Source organism: Zalophus californianus, chromosome 1 (genome assembly GCF_009762305.2).
Source record: "Zalophus californianus isolate mZalCal1 chromosome 1, mZalCal1.pri.v2, whole genome shotgun sequence".
Taxonomy (NCBI): Eukaryota; Metazoa; Chordata; class Mammalia; order Carnivora; family Otariidae; genus Zalophus; species Zalophus californianus.
In genome coordinates this window covers 96,947,929-96,965,276 of record NC_045595.1, presented here as the reverse complement: position 1 = coordinate 96,965,276, position 17,348 = coordinate 96,947,929, and the positions used below count along the sequence as shown (strand labels likewise).

The 17,348-nt window shown below is 51.3% G+C and overlaps 1 protein-coding gene across 1 annotated transcript in view; it reads right to left on the bottom strand.

Annotated features, from left to right (window-relative positions):
- Nucleotides 1–4,301: 4,301 nt before the first annotated feature.
- Nucleotides 4,302–17,348, bottom strand: part of SPSB4 (splA/ryanodine receptor domain and SOCS box containing 4) — a 76,194-nt gene continuing 63,147 nt past the window's right edge. Inside the window, exon 3 of the mRNA XM_027585637.2 lies at nucleotides 4,302–5,747. Within this exon, the coding sequence (XP_027441438.2) occupies nucleotides 5,620–5,747 (128 nt within the window). The 3' untranslated portion in view covers nucleotides 4,302–5,619. The remainder of the gene's footprint in view (nucleotides 5,748–17,348) is intronic.

Here is a 17,348-nt window from a genome sequence, read left to right as displayed (position 1 = left end):
TGGTATATCTCTCCGTTTATTTAGGTCTCCTTCAGTGTCTCTTGAAAATGCTTTGTAGTTTTCAGTGTGGAGGCCCTATACATCTTTCATTAGATTTTCCTATTTTTGTTACTATAAGTGGCACTGTTTTAAATTTCATTTTCTAATAGCTGTTAATATGAAAACATGCAATTTAAAAAAATACTGACTTTGTATCCAGTTATCTTTCTAAATTCCCTTAATTTTCACAATTTTCTTTAGATTTGTTTCTATGTATACAATGATGTCATCTGCAAATAATGATGATGTTATTTCTTCCCTTCCCTTCCCTAATTTTTATACCTTTTAATTTTTTGTTCTTATCTTATTGAACTGCCTAGGATTTCCAATATGATGTTACACAGAAGTGGTGAGAGTGGGCAACCTTTCTTGTCTGTCATCTCAAGCAGGTGGGGACACTGCCACCAAGCTTGTCACTGGCTTATTTACTCCCAAGACCCATCAAAGAAGTGGAGGTCATAATTATTTTGGCCAAATGTGTCATCTCGCTTAAGGAAGCAAGGTTTGGCAATATCAGGAAGCAAAGCATTCTTATAGCCAGGTCTCACCATCTCAGTTCTTCTAATGAAACAGTAAGTTCAAGACCAAGCCACTGTTAGTCACTCTGTATTTATTATTCTGTGGTTATTTTGATTGATCATGATGATCCTCTCCGGGAAATTCTCCACACAGCATGGGCCCCACAGGTTGCGGGTGGGTGGGGCTGGAATGAATTAGTCAAAAATTGTGCACCATCAGGGCAAAGTGAATAGTTCCTCCACCCTGGTTCTGGAGAGCAACCAACTCAACATCGCTGAAGGAAGAAAGAGAGTTGGGAAGTACTCCCTGGCTTCGGACTCAATCACCTGGTGACAAGTGCCCTTCAAAATCTTCCTGCCCTGAGAATTCTGGGTGGGCTGGGACAGCTTTCTCAGTTCTGTGATACAGGTTCTCACTAATGTCAACCATACCTGCCCCGAGATGACTTAATTAAGCACGTCTTTAGGGGTGGGGGGTGGAGGGGGTTCAACCTGGCTGCATATTAGAATCACCTGGAGAGTTTGAAAAACTACCAAGGCCCAGGTCCCACGCCAGAGGTCCTGATTTAATTGGTCTGGGGAAGGACCTGGGCCCTGGGACTTTTTACAAAGTTCGTCAGGGGATTCTAATGCACATCCAAGCTTGCCTAGTCCTATCATGCAGCTCCTTAAAAAGAGGACCCAAGAATTCTTGTCCTTGTCCTCTGGGAGTTCATCTAACCAGGGACATACATGCTGTCCCTGGCATCTGGGCAGAGATCCTGGGTGTCTGTGACCTCCTTGGATATCAGTGGCTGGGGCTGTGAGACACTTCAAAGTCAAGTCTAGAACTAGCAGACTCACCTCCTGAAGCCGCCCTTGGTTGAGTGTGCCTGTGTATGAGATTGTGTTATTGTAATAGTCCAGAGAGGTGACCTGGAAGCCTTGACCCAGATCCAGACAGTGACACCCACGAGGGAGGTTGGCAGTGAGAGGTCGCGATGTTGTGCTGTGGGAAGGGTGGACCTAGGGCTGGGTCACACAACAGAGACCTCCTCTCAAGAGGCTGTCACTGCTCGGCTTCCGCCAACATCACCATAGAGGAATGTGGGCCTGGTCTTTCAGCATCTCTCTATTTTTCAAGAGAGGTCAGAAATCTGGATTTTCTGTTTACCTGATTTTTCTGAGTTGGGCTCAATTTTATTTAAACGCACACATTAAGTGGGATGACAGATGTCTGACAAAACGACCTGGCCCCCAGAACTGGAGGGAAAAGCGGACCAACTCCTTGCTCTTTGCAAGAGATTCCCGCTCTTTGCCGGGGCCCGGGGCGAGACGCTGCGTGGTCTCCTGTCGGTCCGCTGACGCGCAGACGGGTCTCCTGCTCTGAGGCTGCCGCTGGGAGCGGGGTCCTGGGGAGCAGGCACAGCTGTCCTGGCACAAATCAACCACCACTGTGTTACTTGTCACCTGCCGCCACTTCGGCCGCCGCATCGTGAGGTGAGGAAACCTTTGTTTCTTACGAAAGATGGCCCCTAAAGAAGCCAGCGGCTGGCATGAGGGTATGAGGGGGAAACAGGGGAAAGAGGGTGGCTTTTGTCCAGAAAGTGGCAATGGTAGGTGGGGGACAGCGTGAGCCAGGGAGCTCAGCAGGGCTCGGCTCTCTGCGGGGACTGTGACCCCCATGTGCTCTAGTCTCCGACAGTTAGAAAGCGGTTAGCGGGACTGTCTCAGCAAGTGCCTCGGTCAGAAACGGGTCATGGAAAGGCCAAACCTCAGAGAACGTGCGGGGATGAGAAGGGGCCGGGGCTGGGGTGTGACGGGCACTGCCTCTGGGGAGGCTCCCAGGCTGCCTGCGGGGAAGGGCCCGCGCCGGGGTGCGCGTGTGCGCGCGTGGGTGTGTGCGTGCAGGCGGTACTAACACACCGGGAGCCCTGGGACGTGGGGCGCGCACACAGGCGGACTCAACTGGGGGGGCTACAGCAGCTCCTGACCTCTCAGCCCAGCTCACCTGGACACAGAAGCTCCCGCCTAGGGAAGGTTGGGACAGCAGAAAGTTCCCCCCCCCCCCGCCCCAGGACCCTCCCTTTCCTGTGCATGGCTCCCTCTCAACTTGTTCACAGCTCTGCATCTCTGCCCTGGTTTTCCTTGATCGCCGTCAGTCCTGGGCGCCTTCCACTCCCTGCCCTCCCGCCCTGCCTGGCTCCTTTCTTCCCTCTGACACCATTCTGTGGCGTTGCTTCGCGCTACCCGTCTCCCCTTAGAATGTGAGCTCCAGCGGCGCGGGACGGCACCCCCTCCTTCGTGTTCTGGCAGGGCGGGGCGCACCCCAGTGCCCCAATATCTATGGAATGGCTAAGGGAGTGAAAGGGCCTGAGGTCCCAGAGGCCTCCTGGCCAGGGTCTCCGCTCTAACAGGAATTCCTCCCCTTTCCCCGGGGAACTTTCCTTGCAGGTTCCATGGACATCCCAGCTACAAGGGGGCATTTCCGCACACACCTCCACCTCACTGGTCTTTGCTGAAGCCGTATGTCTGGGCCAGGGCTGTGTGGAAACAGCAGGCCCGGGCTCTACCGTTACAAGACTCACAGTCCGCAGGGGCAGAGAGGGGCTCTAGCGCTGGAAGCTGAGGAGTGGACTCCCAGAGCAGGCAGACGTTAGCAGCGGGGGGGTGGGGGGGTGGGGAGAGCTAGGGAAGGTCTTCTTGGAGGAGGGTCAACCTAAGCCAGTCCTGGAGAAGGTAAAGTGAGGAGAACATTGCTGGGATGAAGGAAATTGCATAAGCAAGGTGTGAACAAGACAGATGCCTTTAAGCTGGAAAGCTCGTGCTGAAACTGGGACCCTAGGAGTTGGGGAGAGTGTCCTTGTCCACTGGTCACCTGGCCCAGCCCCTGCAGTGTGTAGAGAAGGAAGTGATATACCCAAGGTCACAACATATAAGTGACAAACCCAGGCCTCCTGACTCCAAAGCTGAGCCCAGCCTCCAGCCTTGAGATTAGAGCAAGGAAAGAATGCTGCCCCTGGTGGTAGGTTTAACATGTCTGATGCTTTTGGTCCGTCCTTACCCAGGTCGTCTTTGCTTAAAAAGCAGAGATGAAGAGTGCCTCCGCCTCCAGGAAGCCTCCCCCTCAGACCCTATCTTCCCACACCACCTCCATGATCTCCCTCTCACTTTGTTAGTCTGTAACATCCGTAAATGTCCCCTTGGAGGGACAGATCTGCCTGAGCCCTGGGTCCTCAGAGATTGGCATGGTACATGTTTGTGACCTGTCCTGCTGCGTGAATATTGTGCCAGTCCTCGCCCAGACCTTAGCCTGACTTGCTTGCATCCCCAAACCTGCCTAGGCTGCATGGTCACTCTTCAGCAACTGGCACTCCTCCTTGATGATGACATACACTTCCAAAGTTGCATCTGGCTACACCTTTGGGTCTGGTTTGCAATGATTATCCCATAGGGTTCACTCTGCTGGACCCTGTACCCCTTGCAGAGCCACCCCGAGGACACCCCCACCCAGGCATCAGGAGTTCAACCTGGTTTTCTGCCACCATGACTAGCTGGTGTGGACGCAGGACCCAGGCACGTTCGCCTTTGTAAAATGACCTCGGGTTCGGGCTCAGGTGGGAACAGCAAGACAGAAGAGGCGAGAAGAGCCTGGGGAGGGGTTCGCGTTCTTGCCTCCTGAGGGTCTGGGGACACACTGGCCAGGCTGGCGCAAGGCCCCCGCCCAACCCTCCCCACAGAACATTTAAGCAGCTGAAGGACTGAACAACAAACTTTATTAGAAACACTCCTCATTCATCAGTCAAATTCACATTGAAGTGGGGGAAGGCAGTGCCATCCGGGGCTCTGGAACCCCACTGCTGTGACAATTTCCAGTTAAAAATGGGTCTGGGCAGCGAGCTTCAGAAACACATGAGAGATGCTTAATGGTGGCGGCGGCGGCGGCAGCAGCATCTCCAGGAGGGGACCGGGCTCGGAGCGGGCAGAGAAGCTGCTGTCCACAGTCACCCTGCCAGTGACAGGGCTGCCCCTGAGGCCCCAAGCTGATAAATAAACAGCACATCACACACACACTGGAAACAAACAAACTCGTACATGTCTCCTAAAGTGAAAAAATAATTCGCTCAAATAAAGCTTTGTGGCAGCTAGGCACCTCCAGGATGGGCAGTTGCCTAGAGACCCCCAGCACCCCAGGAAGGCTCACCAGCCTGAGGACATCATCATCTACTTGGGAGGCACAATGCCCCAAATTCCCCCATTAGCACCTTTGGACTAAGTACTGCCCTCTCACCACATTCCTCTTTTAAAATGCAGCGTGACTCAAGATAATAATAATAATAGTAAGGATACACTCTGTCCCTGGGGTGAATTAGTCAGACTCAGCTTCCCTGAATAGAGGTGCCTGGGGTAGCCAGAGAACTGTGGGCCAGCGAGGGGGTGGGGGGTGGGGGGGATGGGACAGAGAGGGCGGTGAAGGGGTAAGTAAACAATGTTTGAAGAGGTAAGCAGGAAGGTGTCAAAACACGGCTTTGTCCATGTGCCAATTCTGCAGTTGGGCATCCCTGGGTAATAGTCTTGCAAAGGGGCACATAGTCCTAAAGTGTCAAGGGGTGGGGGCCCAGAGGGGCACCCGCATCAAGCTGCTCTCGTCATTCATTATTCAGAGGCAATTTCTCCCCGAGCTGGCCAATTTTCCCCTGGTCCTGTCTGCACCAGGGCAAGCAATAGAAAAGTCTCCTGCCCAAACGTTTTATTCATTCTCTTGAATAAGGAGACAGGCTTTCTGATCAATACCAGGGGCCGCTGGGTCTTGGTCGGCGGGCAGGATCTCTGCTGGGCGCAGGCTCCCGGCTCTTCACAGCTTCCAAGGAGGTGCCCGACTTAGAAGGGCTGCCTCCAAGGCAGCAAGTACTGTTGGCAAGAGACATTTCGTTTTCCGAGTTGGGAACACGTCCTGGTCCTTTCAAAGAACTGAGTGTCCTGGTGCTCTGGGGTGAGGAGGAGCACCCCTTCCTGAAGGTACTGCGTGACCATGAAAAGCCAGGCCCTGCTGTATGCGGGTACCCACTGCTGCTCCTCAGCCTCACTGGTACTGCAAATAGTTTTTGAGAGATTGAGGCAGGGGCAGGGTGCTGATGTCCCGTAGGCGCTGGCGGCCCAGGGCCAAGCGGATGGATCTCCGGCACAGGTCCATCAGCGGCAGGGGCTCGGCTGCAACGAGAGGGGAGTGGTTAGTCTTGCTGGTGCCTTGCACACCTGCTCGTCCCCGCCTACCCTCTGCCCACCACTGGCGCACCTGCTCCTCAGAGCTGAACTTCAGGGCCTGGGGCTCCTTCTCTGAGAAGCCGCCTCTAGTTATATTAGCTGAGGGCTTAGAGCAGTGTTTTTTAAACTGTGGGAAGTAACCGGTTAGACTAAAGAATGGTGAAATCAGTTCCTTGGACTGTGACCAGCAGTTGAAAAGAGAGAAAGAAAGAAGGAAAGAAAAAGAAAGAAAGAAAGAAAAGAAAAGAAAAGAAAAGAGAGAGAGAAAGAAAGAAAGAAAGAAAGAAAGAAAGAAAGAAAGAAAGAAAAAGAAAGAGAAAGAAAGAAAAAGAAAGAGAAAGAAAGAGAGAGAGAAAGAAAGAAAGAAAGAAAGAAAGAAAGAAAGAAAGAAAGAAAAAGAAAGAAAGAAAGAAAGAAAAAGAAAAGAAAGAGAAAATGAAGAGCAATGACCATAGCAAGGGTAAATATCATTCTATGAAAACTTTGTCTCTGATGTGGATGTTCAGTGTGTCTCAATGGAAAAAAATACTTCTCACTGCAGATCGTGATAAAAATGAAAGTCTCTGAACTAGGAGGGGATCTGCAGGGGGCTTCCTCCTAGAAACAGGTTAGACTTAGGGAGGCTGTTTGAAATTCCTTTGAACCCTCACACTTCTCCTGTAGTGTTTTTTGATGATCAGCAGAGGGATGCATTTTCTTCTAATATCCAGTTCTGGAAAAAATTCATGAATTAAAATCCATAAGCCATAGAACCTCTGGATGTAGGACCAAGTTTAGTTAGTTTTACTGCAGACATGTTGATTAAGCTCTTACACTCTTCCAGGCCCTCTGATTGGACCCAGGGATACAGAGATAACAAAGCCAAGGCCAGAGGCAGCCCTGGAAGTAGAGGAGGGCTCGTGGACCCAAATTAAAACAGGTGAATAATCCGAATACAGTATAATATGCGCAATAATTCTTAAATGCACAGGGGACAGAAACTGGGTGGTTCCTATGGAAGAACTGTTTGAAAGCTTCAAAGAGGATAACTGAATGAGGTTTTGAAGGGTGAATAGGAGTTTTATGTGATGTCAGGGAGGAGGGTATTCTAGGCCAAGAGAACAGGCAAAGGCAGAGAAGCGTAAGACAGGACAGGCTGGGAGGTCTAGAGAGAGAGGAGTGGTGCTGGTCTGCTGGACCAAGAATGAAGATGGTGGTGGTTACAGTTGTCTCATCTGGCTTGTACAGGCCTAGTTTCCCCAAGCCAACAGGAACATGCTAGGGGTCTGAAGCTGCATCTTCCCACTTCTTTTTTTTTTTTGATAAGAGAATAAGTGATAGTTTAAAAGCATTCTATAATGTACTAAGATGCAATCAAACTGTAAATAGCAAATACTAATGCAAGAGCTGTGAGAAGAATAATATCATAAGGGATGAGAAAGTGGTCAAGAGTGTGTTTTATGGAAATTTTCATTTACTACAGCTGCAGAGTTCATGTGGAGAGCCATTAGAACTAAGGCAGGACTTGGCTGGTGCCCTGGAAGGCTCACTCCAGAGCGTGTCCAGCTCTCCTTCACCTGAGGTGAGGCTGCACGGTCCCATATCTGCACAGGGTACTGGTGGCTTTAAACACTCTCCCCTCTGTATCCTCTTGTGACCCTCACAAGGATGGCCACTGTTGGCCAGGGAGGACTGGTCATCCTGTTTTTCAAGCCCAGAAAACAGACTGCTCATCCCCAGGCACATGGTCACAGAGTCACCATGCCTAGACCAACCCTTGACACCCCTCTTAACGTGCCCCCACCCTCCTTCAGCTATACCCCTGTACCCAGCTTTCTTTCTCCCTGTGCCCCACCTCATTCTGATTCAGGCTTTGCATTGCTCCCCAAATCATGCCTCTGTGAACAACCCCCCTCCCAAACCCAAATCCTCATCTAAGTGTAGTTACATTTTTATTTATATATTTTGTATTCGAGTATTGCTGACACACAATGTTACATTAGTTTCAGGTTAATTGTAGTTACTCTTTATTGAAGACTCATTATAGGGGCACCTGGGTGGCTCAGTCGATTAAGCGTCTGCCTTCGGCTCAGGTCATGATCCCAGGGTGTTGGGATCCAGCCCCATGGTGGGTTCTGTGATCAGCCAGGAGTCTGCTTGTCTTTCCCTCTTCTTGTGCTCTCTCTCTGTCTCTCTCTCAAATAAATAAATAAGATCTTAAAAAAAAAAGACTTATTATGTGGTCAGGTGGTGTCCTAAGCTATTTGTAGCTGCTCACATGCATGTAGGTATCAAACTCATATCACAACAACCCTTTGGGGTAGGATTATTATTACAATTATTACTATCATCCCCATTTTAAGGAGGAGGAAACTGAAACACAAAGAGGGTGAGTCACTTGCCCAAGGACACATAGCTGAGAAGGGCCCGAGCCAGGAGCTGGTCCCTACGCGTGGCATGTTGGCAGGACATGGGTGGGCGCCATGCACAAGGCGTACCGAGCGGAAGTGTGCTCTTCTTCCACTTAGACAAATGTGGCAAGGATTTTCAATCCTAGCCATTGAACAATGAATGGGTACAAGGCGTCTATAAGCTTCTTAAAGGACATGACCCTGACTCACCTGTCTTAGGACCTACAGGCCTCAGTCTGCACCCATCGCAGGGGGATGGCCCAGAAACTGTCTATTAAATGAACGAGCTGATGTTCTGCTCCTGGGCGTGTCTTCTCCAGAGGTTTTAAGCAATTGGAATAAATTAATCTTGCCTGGCAGCATTTCCGGCTTAGCTCCCCACTCTCCTATAAGTCCCCTGAGAACAGGACAGGTTTTAATTGACAAGAGGCTTGTGGTGAGGAGTCAGTGAGCTAGAAAGTGTAACGTACTTAGCACAGTGACCGGCACATAGTCGGTGCTCACCATACGCCACTTCCAGCTCTCTCCTTCCCATCCGGGCACTTGCGTGGTTGCCCTTGGGGAGGATAAGCTTGGGGATGGCTGGTAACAAGGTAGGCTCTGTCTGGGAGGCCAGCAGCAGTTCCTTCTCCAAGTGAGGGGAGATGGGCTGGCACTTGGCATCAGGAAAAGTTTGAGCTGATAATCACTGCCAGATCTTGAGAGCTTTCTTAAATATTTTAAAGCTCTAGGCACACATTAGGTCCTCAATGCCCAAAATGCCAAGCCTTTTCAGCAAACCCAATTCCCTGTGTGTTCCCTGCCTAGTTAGGAGCTGGGGAGAAGGTTAGATCTCTGTTCATGGTCACTCCTCTGCAGTCATGGAAATCAATCCAGAGCCCAATTCTATAAAGGAAGCGAGAAGGAAGGGGGGCAGATGGGGTTCAGGGCACGTCTTTAGCTCTAAGTGTGATATAAATCATCTCTTCTCATTATTTGAGAGACCTTTACACTGACAGAGGCACAGCAGTGCCAAAGCGCACAGGGCAAGTCCTCACTGCGGCTGTGAAACTTCCCAAGATCCGGGGATGCCCCGTGTCAGCTGGGCCCACCCTCTGATTCCTCTTTTGGACTCCCCTTGGCTTCGGAGCCCTTCTTCAAGCTGCCACAAGCTGAGGCTTAGAAATGATCAACCAGGTGGCAAGAGAAACAAGGGATCTTTCAGCACAGGAGCCATTTTTGGAAATGTTTGCCAACTAAAAAATGAAAAAGGAATCCTTGTTCCCCAGAAGTGAATATCCAAATGGCCAATGAGTCCATGAAAAAGTGCTCAACTTTATGAATCATCGGAGAAGTGCAAGTTAGTGCCATGAAGTGACTCTGCTACGTGCCAACCCGAATGGCCAAAATGCAAACAAGACATTAGCAAGTGCAGACAAGGATGTGGAGCAACTGGAACTCTCATAATGCTGAAAGCATGCAAGCGGGCACAACCACTCCGGGAAACTAAAGCTGAACCTCTGGCCTGCAGTTTGAGTTCGGGTGCACACAGGTGTACCAAATGCATGTGCACGCATACCCACAGTAGCATTATTTGTAAAAGCACAATCTGGAAACAACAGTTCTGCGGTCCACCAACAGTGGACTGTACACATAAATTATGTCTCTTCATATAGCGGGACACTAATCAGCCATGGGAAGGAAGGACCCACAATGACATGCAAACACGTGGACGAATTACAAACACAATCGTGAGCAAAAGAAAATTACACCTTGTGTGTCTTCACTTATCAGGTTCTGGAGCTGGGATGGTGAAGTGAGGGCAGTGCTGATACTGGGCAGGAGGTGATGAGGAGGGGCAGGAGGAAGCTCCTGGGGGGGGGTCAGACATTGTTCTGTTCTTTGAGTTCTGGCTATACTAGTGTGTTCAGTTGGTAAAAACCATCAAGCTTAGTCCCCTGAGATTTGTATACTTTCTGCCTATTTATACTTCAAAAACACATTTACAGCAAGAAAAATAAAGTCACTGGCTGGTTGGGAGGGCCTCTACCCCCTGCTGGGGGGGTGTGGATCCAACACAAGCCAGGCATCTCTCCCCACCCCCAGCCCCAATGGGGTAAAGTAGGGAGAAGAGGTTGGCGTGGAGTCCCTGCTTCTGCTCCCACCCCCAGTGGGCCAGACAGTTGGCTCACCTTCTTGGAGCCACAAATTTTCCTCCTCTGTAAATTAGGGGATAGCAACACCTCCATCTGCATGTTGTGATGGTGGTATGACACCACATGCTCTTGCCTTAGAGGCACTCTCTCCACAGTATGTCTTATTTCAGGCCACCGGCCCAAAGAGGTACCTTTAAAATAGTAATAATTTACTTATTGTGGTTCTAAAAATTGCTCAGTACATCATCCTAATTGACAACAACGCTCTGCTCTTGATGAAGATTTATTGGAGCCGGGGCTGAATGTCTGGTTCCATGCTAAAAATACTCCAAAGCAGCCATCGCCAAGGTTCTATGGTGACCCAAATTTTCCATAATTCTCCACCAGTAACCTCCGGTACAACCAACCCCAAGTAAGCCACAGGACTTCCCAGGGACTCTGTTTTGCTGTCAATAAAATGGGGGAAGTTAGCTCATCTGGCTTAGACAGTCCACGTCTGTGATGGAAATGTAGAGATTTCACACAGGGACTGGTGGCTGAAGCAGCTTTCCTGGGCCCCTTGACAGTCTCTCTCTGCGGCGGAAGATGCCAAGACGCGAGGCACCATACCCTACTCTCATCCCTACGTTTATATTTTGAGAAAAGATCAACATTTTAAGGTCAGGAGGTGAAATTCTTTTGTAATTGTTTTAGACAATGGTCAGCAGATGGGGAAGGTTTGAGTGACAACCCTGACATCTGAACTCAAGTAGACCTGGGTACCTTTTGTTTTCAGGAAAAGAAATGAGAAGACATGCATGTGGATAAGCGCACACACATTCTATATGCACCATATGCTGTGCTAATCGCTTATGCATAGACTATGGTTTTGGTGCTGGAAGACTCAAGAGAATTGCCTGCATGCCTCTGGGCCTCCCCTCATGCTGCTCCTTCAGCTGGAAGACCCTCCCCTGCACCACCTGCCAGAAACCTGCCTCCTCTATAGGGCCTCCACCAAGGGTCACCTCCTCCCCAAAGATTTGGCTTCTCTGCCCTCTGCATCCACATCTGTCAGGTGTCACCCCACTTAGTTAATTACGTCAACGGACAAATATATCATTACCCACTCATTTCCAAAATATATGACATCCCTGTACCAACTGGCCCGGTCATGGTTGACAGGGACCTCAGCTCCCATCTAGAAAGCATTGGAATCTGGGGTTTTCTCTTTGCAAGCTTCACTGTCTCCCCAGCAAAAAGGGGTGTGACTATAGCTGGGACATGGCAGCACTTTCTGGTGAACTCTGTGCCAGCAAGCGTCCCTGGCACAGATGGGCCCCACATTTTTCCCTGGGATAGAGAGTGAGCAAGTCCCTTCGTGTGCACAGGAGTGCTGCACAGCAGAACAGTCCTAAATAATGCATGGCCTTCCCTAGCAACACTGCGGAGAGAGGACGTGGGAAACCTCCAAAGGGGAGAACCCAGAACAAAGAGTGCTAGAAAATGCCATCTGAACTGCATGGGACTGTGCTCCAGGGGGCATCCATCCCAGCCCCATCTCCCCAAAAGGGCAGAAGAGATGTGCACATGTGTGCGTATATGTGTTTAAAGGATCTGACAACAATACTGGGAAGCAAGAAGGACAGTCAGCAGCCAAGATGTTCAGGTAAATTCTGGGAAGACACAGGCAGGTGGGACAGGTTGGGTGGAAAAATCAAGCAGAGAACTGGCTGCCCTGTGTGCCAGGGGTGGACGTGGCTCTCACCCGAGGAGCCCTGGAGAAGCCCCAAGCTCCAGCAACAGAGGGCAGACTGGGCATGGAGCAAACATTGGGGTACTCCCTTGAAGAACTCTGAGCTTGGCATCGGGGGCAGCTGAAGCCTGGGCCTGCGCTCTGCGTCAGGTGGACAGGGTGGGGGTAGCTCCTCAGCGCTGTGGTCGAACAGAGATGCCCCATGGGGCATGAGCCAACCTCTCTCTGCCACGGAGGGCACGGTGGCTGGTGGGAAGAGGCTTCCATCTGTATGCAGTCCCTGTGGGTCTGGCCCGCCCACCAGTTCCCTGGCCCAGTACCCGGCAGGAAGGTGTGTCCAGCAGAATGGCCTCCCCCGAAGACTCCACGGCGCTCCCAGGCACAGAGGGACTGCCCCGCACAGCCAATAGCAACTACGTTTCAGACTCTGAAAGAAGAGCCTCTGCCCACCTAGTCTGAACATTACATGGGGATGTACTCCAGCAAAATGAGAAAGGAATCCAACCAACAGGATGGCACGAGCTTCCAGGAAAAGAGGAGAAAATGGAACATGGACATGAAGGAAGGTAGAGTGATGGACATGAAGAGCCATTAGGTCTCCTGTCTATGGCCGTCACTTCTCTCAAGTGCCATCCTCCCCATCATGCTCTGTGCCTCGTCGCCTCTGACCCCAGCCCTCAGCGAATTTCCCACTGTGCTCTCTGGGACTGCAGCTTTACACACAGAAAATTGCACCCTTGACTTGTCTGAGAGATTCCCCCCACTTCCTGACTTAAGAGCACAGAGCCTTGTCTCCTCCTGGGAGGCGGTCTGTGCCTTCAGGCCCAGGAGGTGGGGCAGGACTTTTCACTCCTTCTTGCCACATTCTAAGCTCTGCACCCACCATCTGCTTGTGAGAAGTCCCAGCTCCTCCGTGGCTCACAGCGCTCGGCTCTGATCCCTGTTGCTGTCATCTATTGACTTCTTGTCAGGGCTCTGGCCTGCACCATGCCGGCCACCCCCCACTGATGGAATTCTCCCCGGGCACAGCCTCTCATCGCTCCTGAGTTGATGAGACTCCTGGTTCTGGCTCCTGGTTCTGGACTGCCTCGTGCTCGGGACGCTCTCCTCCACCCTGCTGCCCACCGCTGGGCCATGCCATGGAGCTCAGCCACCTTCCAAAAAGCTCATTCCAGCAACCCAGTCTCTGACCACTGGATCAACTACCCCCACTGTGGTCACTATTTCCTCTCAGGGAAACCTCTAGGCCCCAGGACGCTCTCCTTTAGTGCTCCACCCATCCAGATCCCTTACCTTCACCTTCCTCCTCACCCAACTGAATGACAAAGGGTGTGGAGGCAGGCCGGTGGGATGGGTAGCCAGGGAGTGGCTGGGGGCTGGGAATGCACTGGAACAGGGAGCACCTTGAGCTCAGTTCGTCTCTGTTCAGTTCCTTTGCAGGGTCTCCCTGCCTGGACCCTGCTGCACAGCTGAGTGCGAAGTGGCTGAGCAGTTGGCAGCCCTGGGCCCCAGCTGGCCTCGGCCACCAGCTGCCAGAGCGGCTCCGCCTTCCTCCTTAGGGCCTCCGCCCCCATCACTGTGGCAAGTGGTTTGGCAAAAAGGCTCGGGGTCCCTTCCACAGCTGACACTTGGCAGAACAGAAATCCGATTTAATCCTGGCAGTGGAAGGACTCTAATTGAACCCAATCAGATTAGGCTTAAATGTATGTGAACAAGTGAATGGCAAGGCCAGAGAAGCCTGTGAGATATGTTATGTTAGATGAGCCTCAGAGACCTAGAGCTGTGGCTCCCAAGCTGCGAGCACAGGCCAGGTGGGCTTCCTGGGGGAGGTGATACTGAGCCAGACCCATGGGGGCTGACTGGCCATAACCTGCCATATTTTCAAAGGCAGGGCTGGCTGCTCAGAGGCCGCACTCAGGTTTACTAAGTGAGCCTCGTTTTAGCCACAGGCTCACATTGGCACTGTCGAAGGAATGAAGAATCTGGTGACCTGAATCCTTCATCTGAGGACCTTTTATCCACGGGTATTCCCTGGCCTCTTGGCCAAGATCTCAGCAGAGTTGGCGCTGGGCTGCCTGTCTGCTCACTTTGCTGCTATGCCCTGGCCTTGCCAAAGCCAGTGGGAGGGTGTTAGCTGTTGCCCTCACCCAGCTGTGAGGAAGAATGACTGGCTCCAGGCAGGCGCTGGGCACTCGGGCCTCCCTGGGGATTTGTGGCCTCAACTCCTGTTGGGCCTCCTCAGCCTCTAAGCAGATGCAGCCTGGAGAAACCTCTTTGTGTTTAGGTTGGGGAGGACTGGGGAGATGGGAAGAGGTCCCCTCACTTGCCCAGACTCAGAGCCTGGCAGCGGCGTGGAGAGATGTACCGGAGAGAAATCCTAGCTCGGCTTCTACCCTAGTCCAAAGCCAAGACCAGTCTCTATTGACAGCAAACTTGAAATTTTTAGGGACATCAAAGCATGAGAACATCATTATTATAATCAAAGTCTTCTTTCTTTCTTTATTTTTTAAGAGTTTATTTATTTATTTGACAGAGAGAGACACAGCGAGAGAGGGAACACAAGCAGGGGGAGTGGGAGAGGGAGAAGCAGGCTTCCTGCTGAGCAGGGAGCTCTGCCTGCAGCTCCCCCTGCTTGTGTTCTCTCTCTCTCTAATAAATAAATACATAAAATCTTTAAAAAAAAGAAGGGTTTGGAGGGATACCAGAGTCCCAGTGTCATTTTGTGGACTTTGAGGATAAAGTCTTGTACCTCTGGTGCAATGATGAATCACACATGTATGCAGGCATTATACTTCTACTTACAAACGTGCTTTGCAAGACCTGAGCAGGGAGCTGGGTACCCAGGGGCTCACGGGGCTACAGATGGAACAGAGAGACTGGAATAAATGGTGGCAGCCCAGAAAGGTTTGTGTTTGCTAGCAGGAACTGCAAGGGGAGCTGTGAGAGCCAGGAAGAGGGGCGCCTAACCCAGCCTGGGGGTACCCAGGATGGCTTCCTGGAGGAGGCAGCAGGTAAGAGAAGTTTTAGATGAATAAGAGTTAGCTCTCTGTTGAGTGAGGATGTTTATTGGCTCCAAAGGCATATCTCTTAGATGTGTTCAAAGAATCTCGTTTGTGTAACAATGGGAAAAGTTGTAGTTTTCTCAAAATGACACTTTGAGGAAACAAAAATCAGTTGTGGAAGAAAGATCTAGTCTGTTAAAATAAAAAGTCAGTGTCCTCACCTCCCTGGGAGTACAGGCTGTACCCTAGATCCTAGCCAAGTGTCCATATGGGTGACCAGGTGTGTCCCAGGGATGAAAGCACACTGAAATGGTGTGTGTCTCACTCTTCTAATGAAAACATTTCCAAAAAGGCATGTGTCCCTTTCTAGTTTCATGTTCCTGAATTCTGACTGGAATGATCCGTACTGGTATTCCTGAAGCCTGAGACACTTTCAGTTTGGAGGGGAACTAAAATGACTACATGTAGACCTCAACTCAACAGGTACTGGGCACCTGCTATTACCTGAGCCAGGGAGAGTGTCCCACCACCTCTACCCAGCTCCAGGCTGGGACCCTAGAGAGCCATCCACAGACCAACAGCATCAGCTTCACCCAGGAGCCTGTTGGGAATGGGGGATCTCAAGCCCACCCAGCACAACTGCATCAAAACCAGCAATTTCACAAGATCCCCAGTGGTCCACAGGCTTGGTCCACGGAGTTGCTCCACACATATCTCAACACCCAGCAGAGAGACCAAATACTCATCCCTGCCCATCCTTCTCATCGTTGTGCTTCTCTGGTGGGACCCCTGTCCTAGGGGCCATGTCTTAGGCTCCTAAGCCCTCCTCTGCCCTCCAAATTGGCCTTACTAGCAAGCCCTTCCATGCCTACCTTCTAAACATCTCTGATCCATCCTGACTTTCTATCTTCACCACCAGCCCTCTGGTCACTTCCTGACTCCACCATGAAAAGCAGCCTCCTGAGGGTCTCCCCCCCTCTGCCCTCTCCCCATCCAGCACGGCTCCCTCTCTCTGCTGGGCGAGACTCCCTCCTGTCCCCCAAATAGCCCTCCCCAGCAGAGGCCTTTGAGTGGTTCTCATCATTATGCTGACTCACCTGAGGAGTTTATGAGACAACTGCTGTTGGAAATATTCTGTCCTACTGCCAGACATCGTTGTCTAATTTTCAGCTGGGGAAATGTGGTTTCCCTACCCCCCACCTGTGATAAATCCCGGGCCACCCTGAATTGCTCTAGAATCATTTCCTGTTGTTGTTGCTGCCTTCTGCCCCCGTAGACTGTAGGCTCCCACAGGTAGGGACCGGCTCTTGTCCCTGCTGCCCAGCCCTTATGGCTCTGCTCTGGACATCATGGGCGCTTGGTGTGGGACTGAACCGGCCGGCGTCTGGAAGAGAGGAGGCAGCTGCAATAAGCTTCATCTTTTAAAGGAAACTGCAGCCCAGCTCTTCTGGTATGAGGAACGAATTTAAAAAAGTAGCCCTTTCACATTGCCCTAAGCTGGCTAAAGAACCCTCCAGCAAGGCCCCCACAGGCAGGCAGAATTAGTAACACACTGCGCCAGTTCCTCGGTCTGGTGGAGGGACGTTCCTGACTCAGCTGAAAAATTTCCCAGAAAATCTGACTGTTTTCAACTTGGAGCTCACCCTGGGGAGCTGCATGATGGCTGGACACCCTGGCTTTGGCCGAGGATGGCCCCTGGTCATGCAGGGAGAGCATCAGGGAGGTGGGGGGCGCTCTCTGGCTGTTATCCACCCTGCACCATGGATCATCCCAATGTCCCCAGAAGTCTTCTCTGCTGCTGTAGTCCTGGGAACAACCTGGCTGCCCCTACAGATACTGGAAAAAACACATCCCACATGGGACAACCACATAAAGGAGCAGAATGGTCCTTCAGAGACAGTTGGTGCATGCCCCATCTTGGGCAGGATTGGGGCTTTCAGAGATGGGTCCCCCTCCTCATGGTGTGTCCCTTTCTTTCTTTCTTTTTTTTTTTTTTAAAGATTTTATTTATTTCTTTGACAGAGAAATAGAGCCCACACAAGCAGGGGGAGCGGCAGAAGGAGAGGGAGAAGCAGGCTCCCCACTGAGCAGGGAGCCCGACGTGGGACTCGATCCCAGGACCCTGGGACCATGACCTGAGCCGAAGGCAGACATTTAACTGCCTGAGCCACCCAGGCGCCCCAATGTGTCCCTTTCTAAAGAAGAAGAATAAGGAGTGTGGGAGCAGCAGGACTTGCCGACCAGATGGCAAGACCTACTTAAAGCCATAGCAATGAGTACAGTGTGGT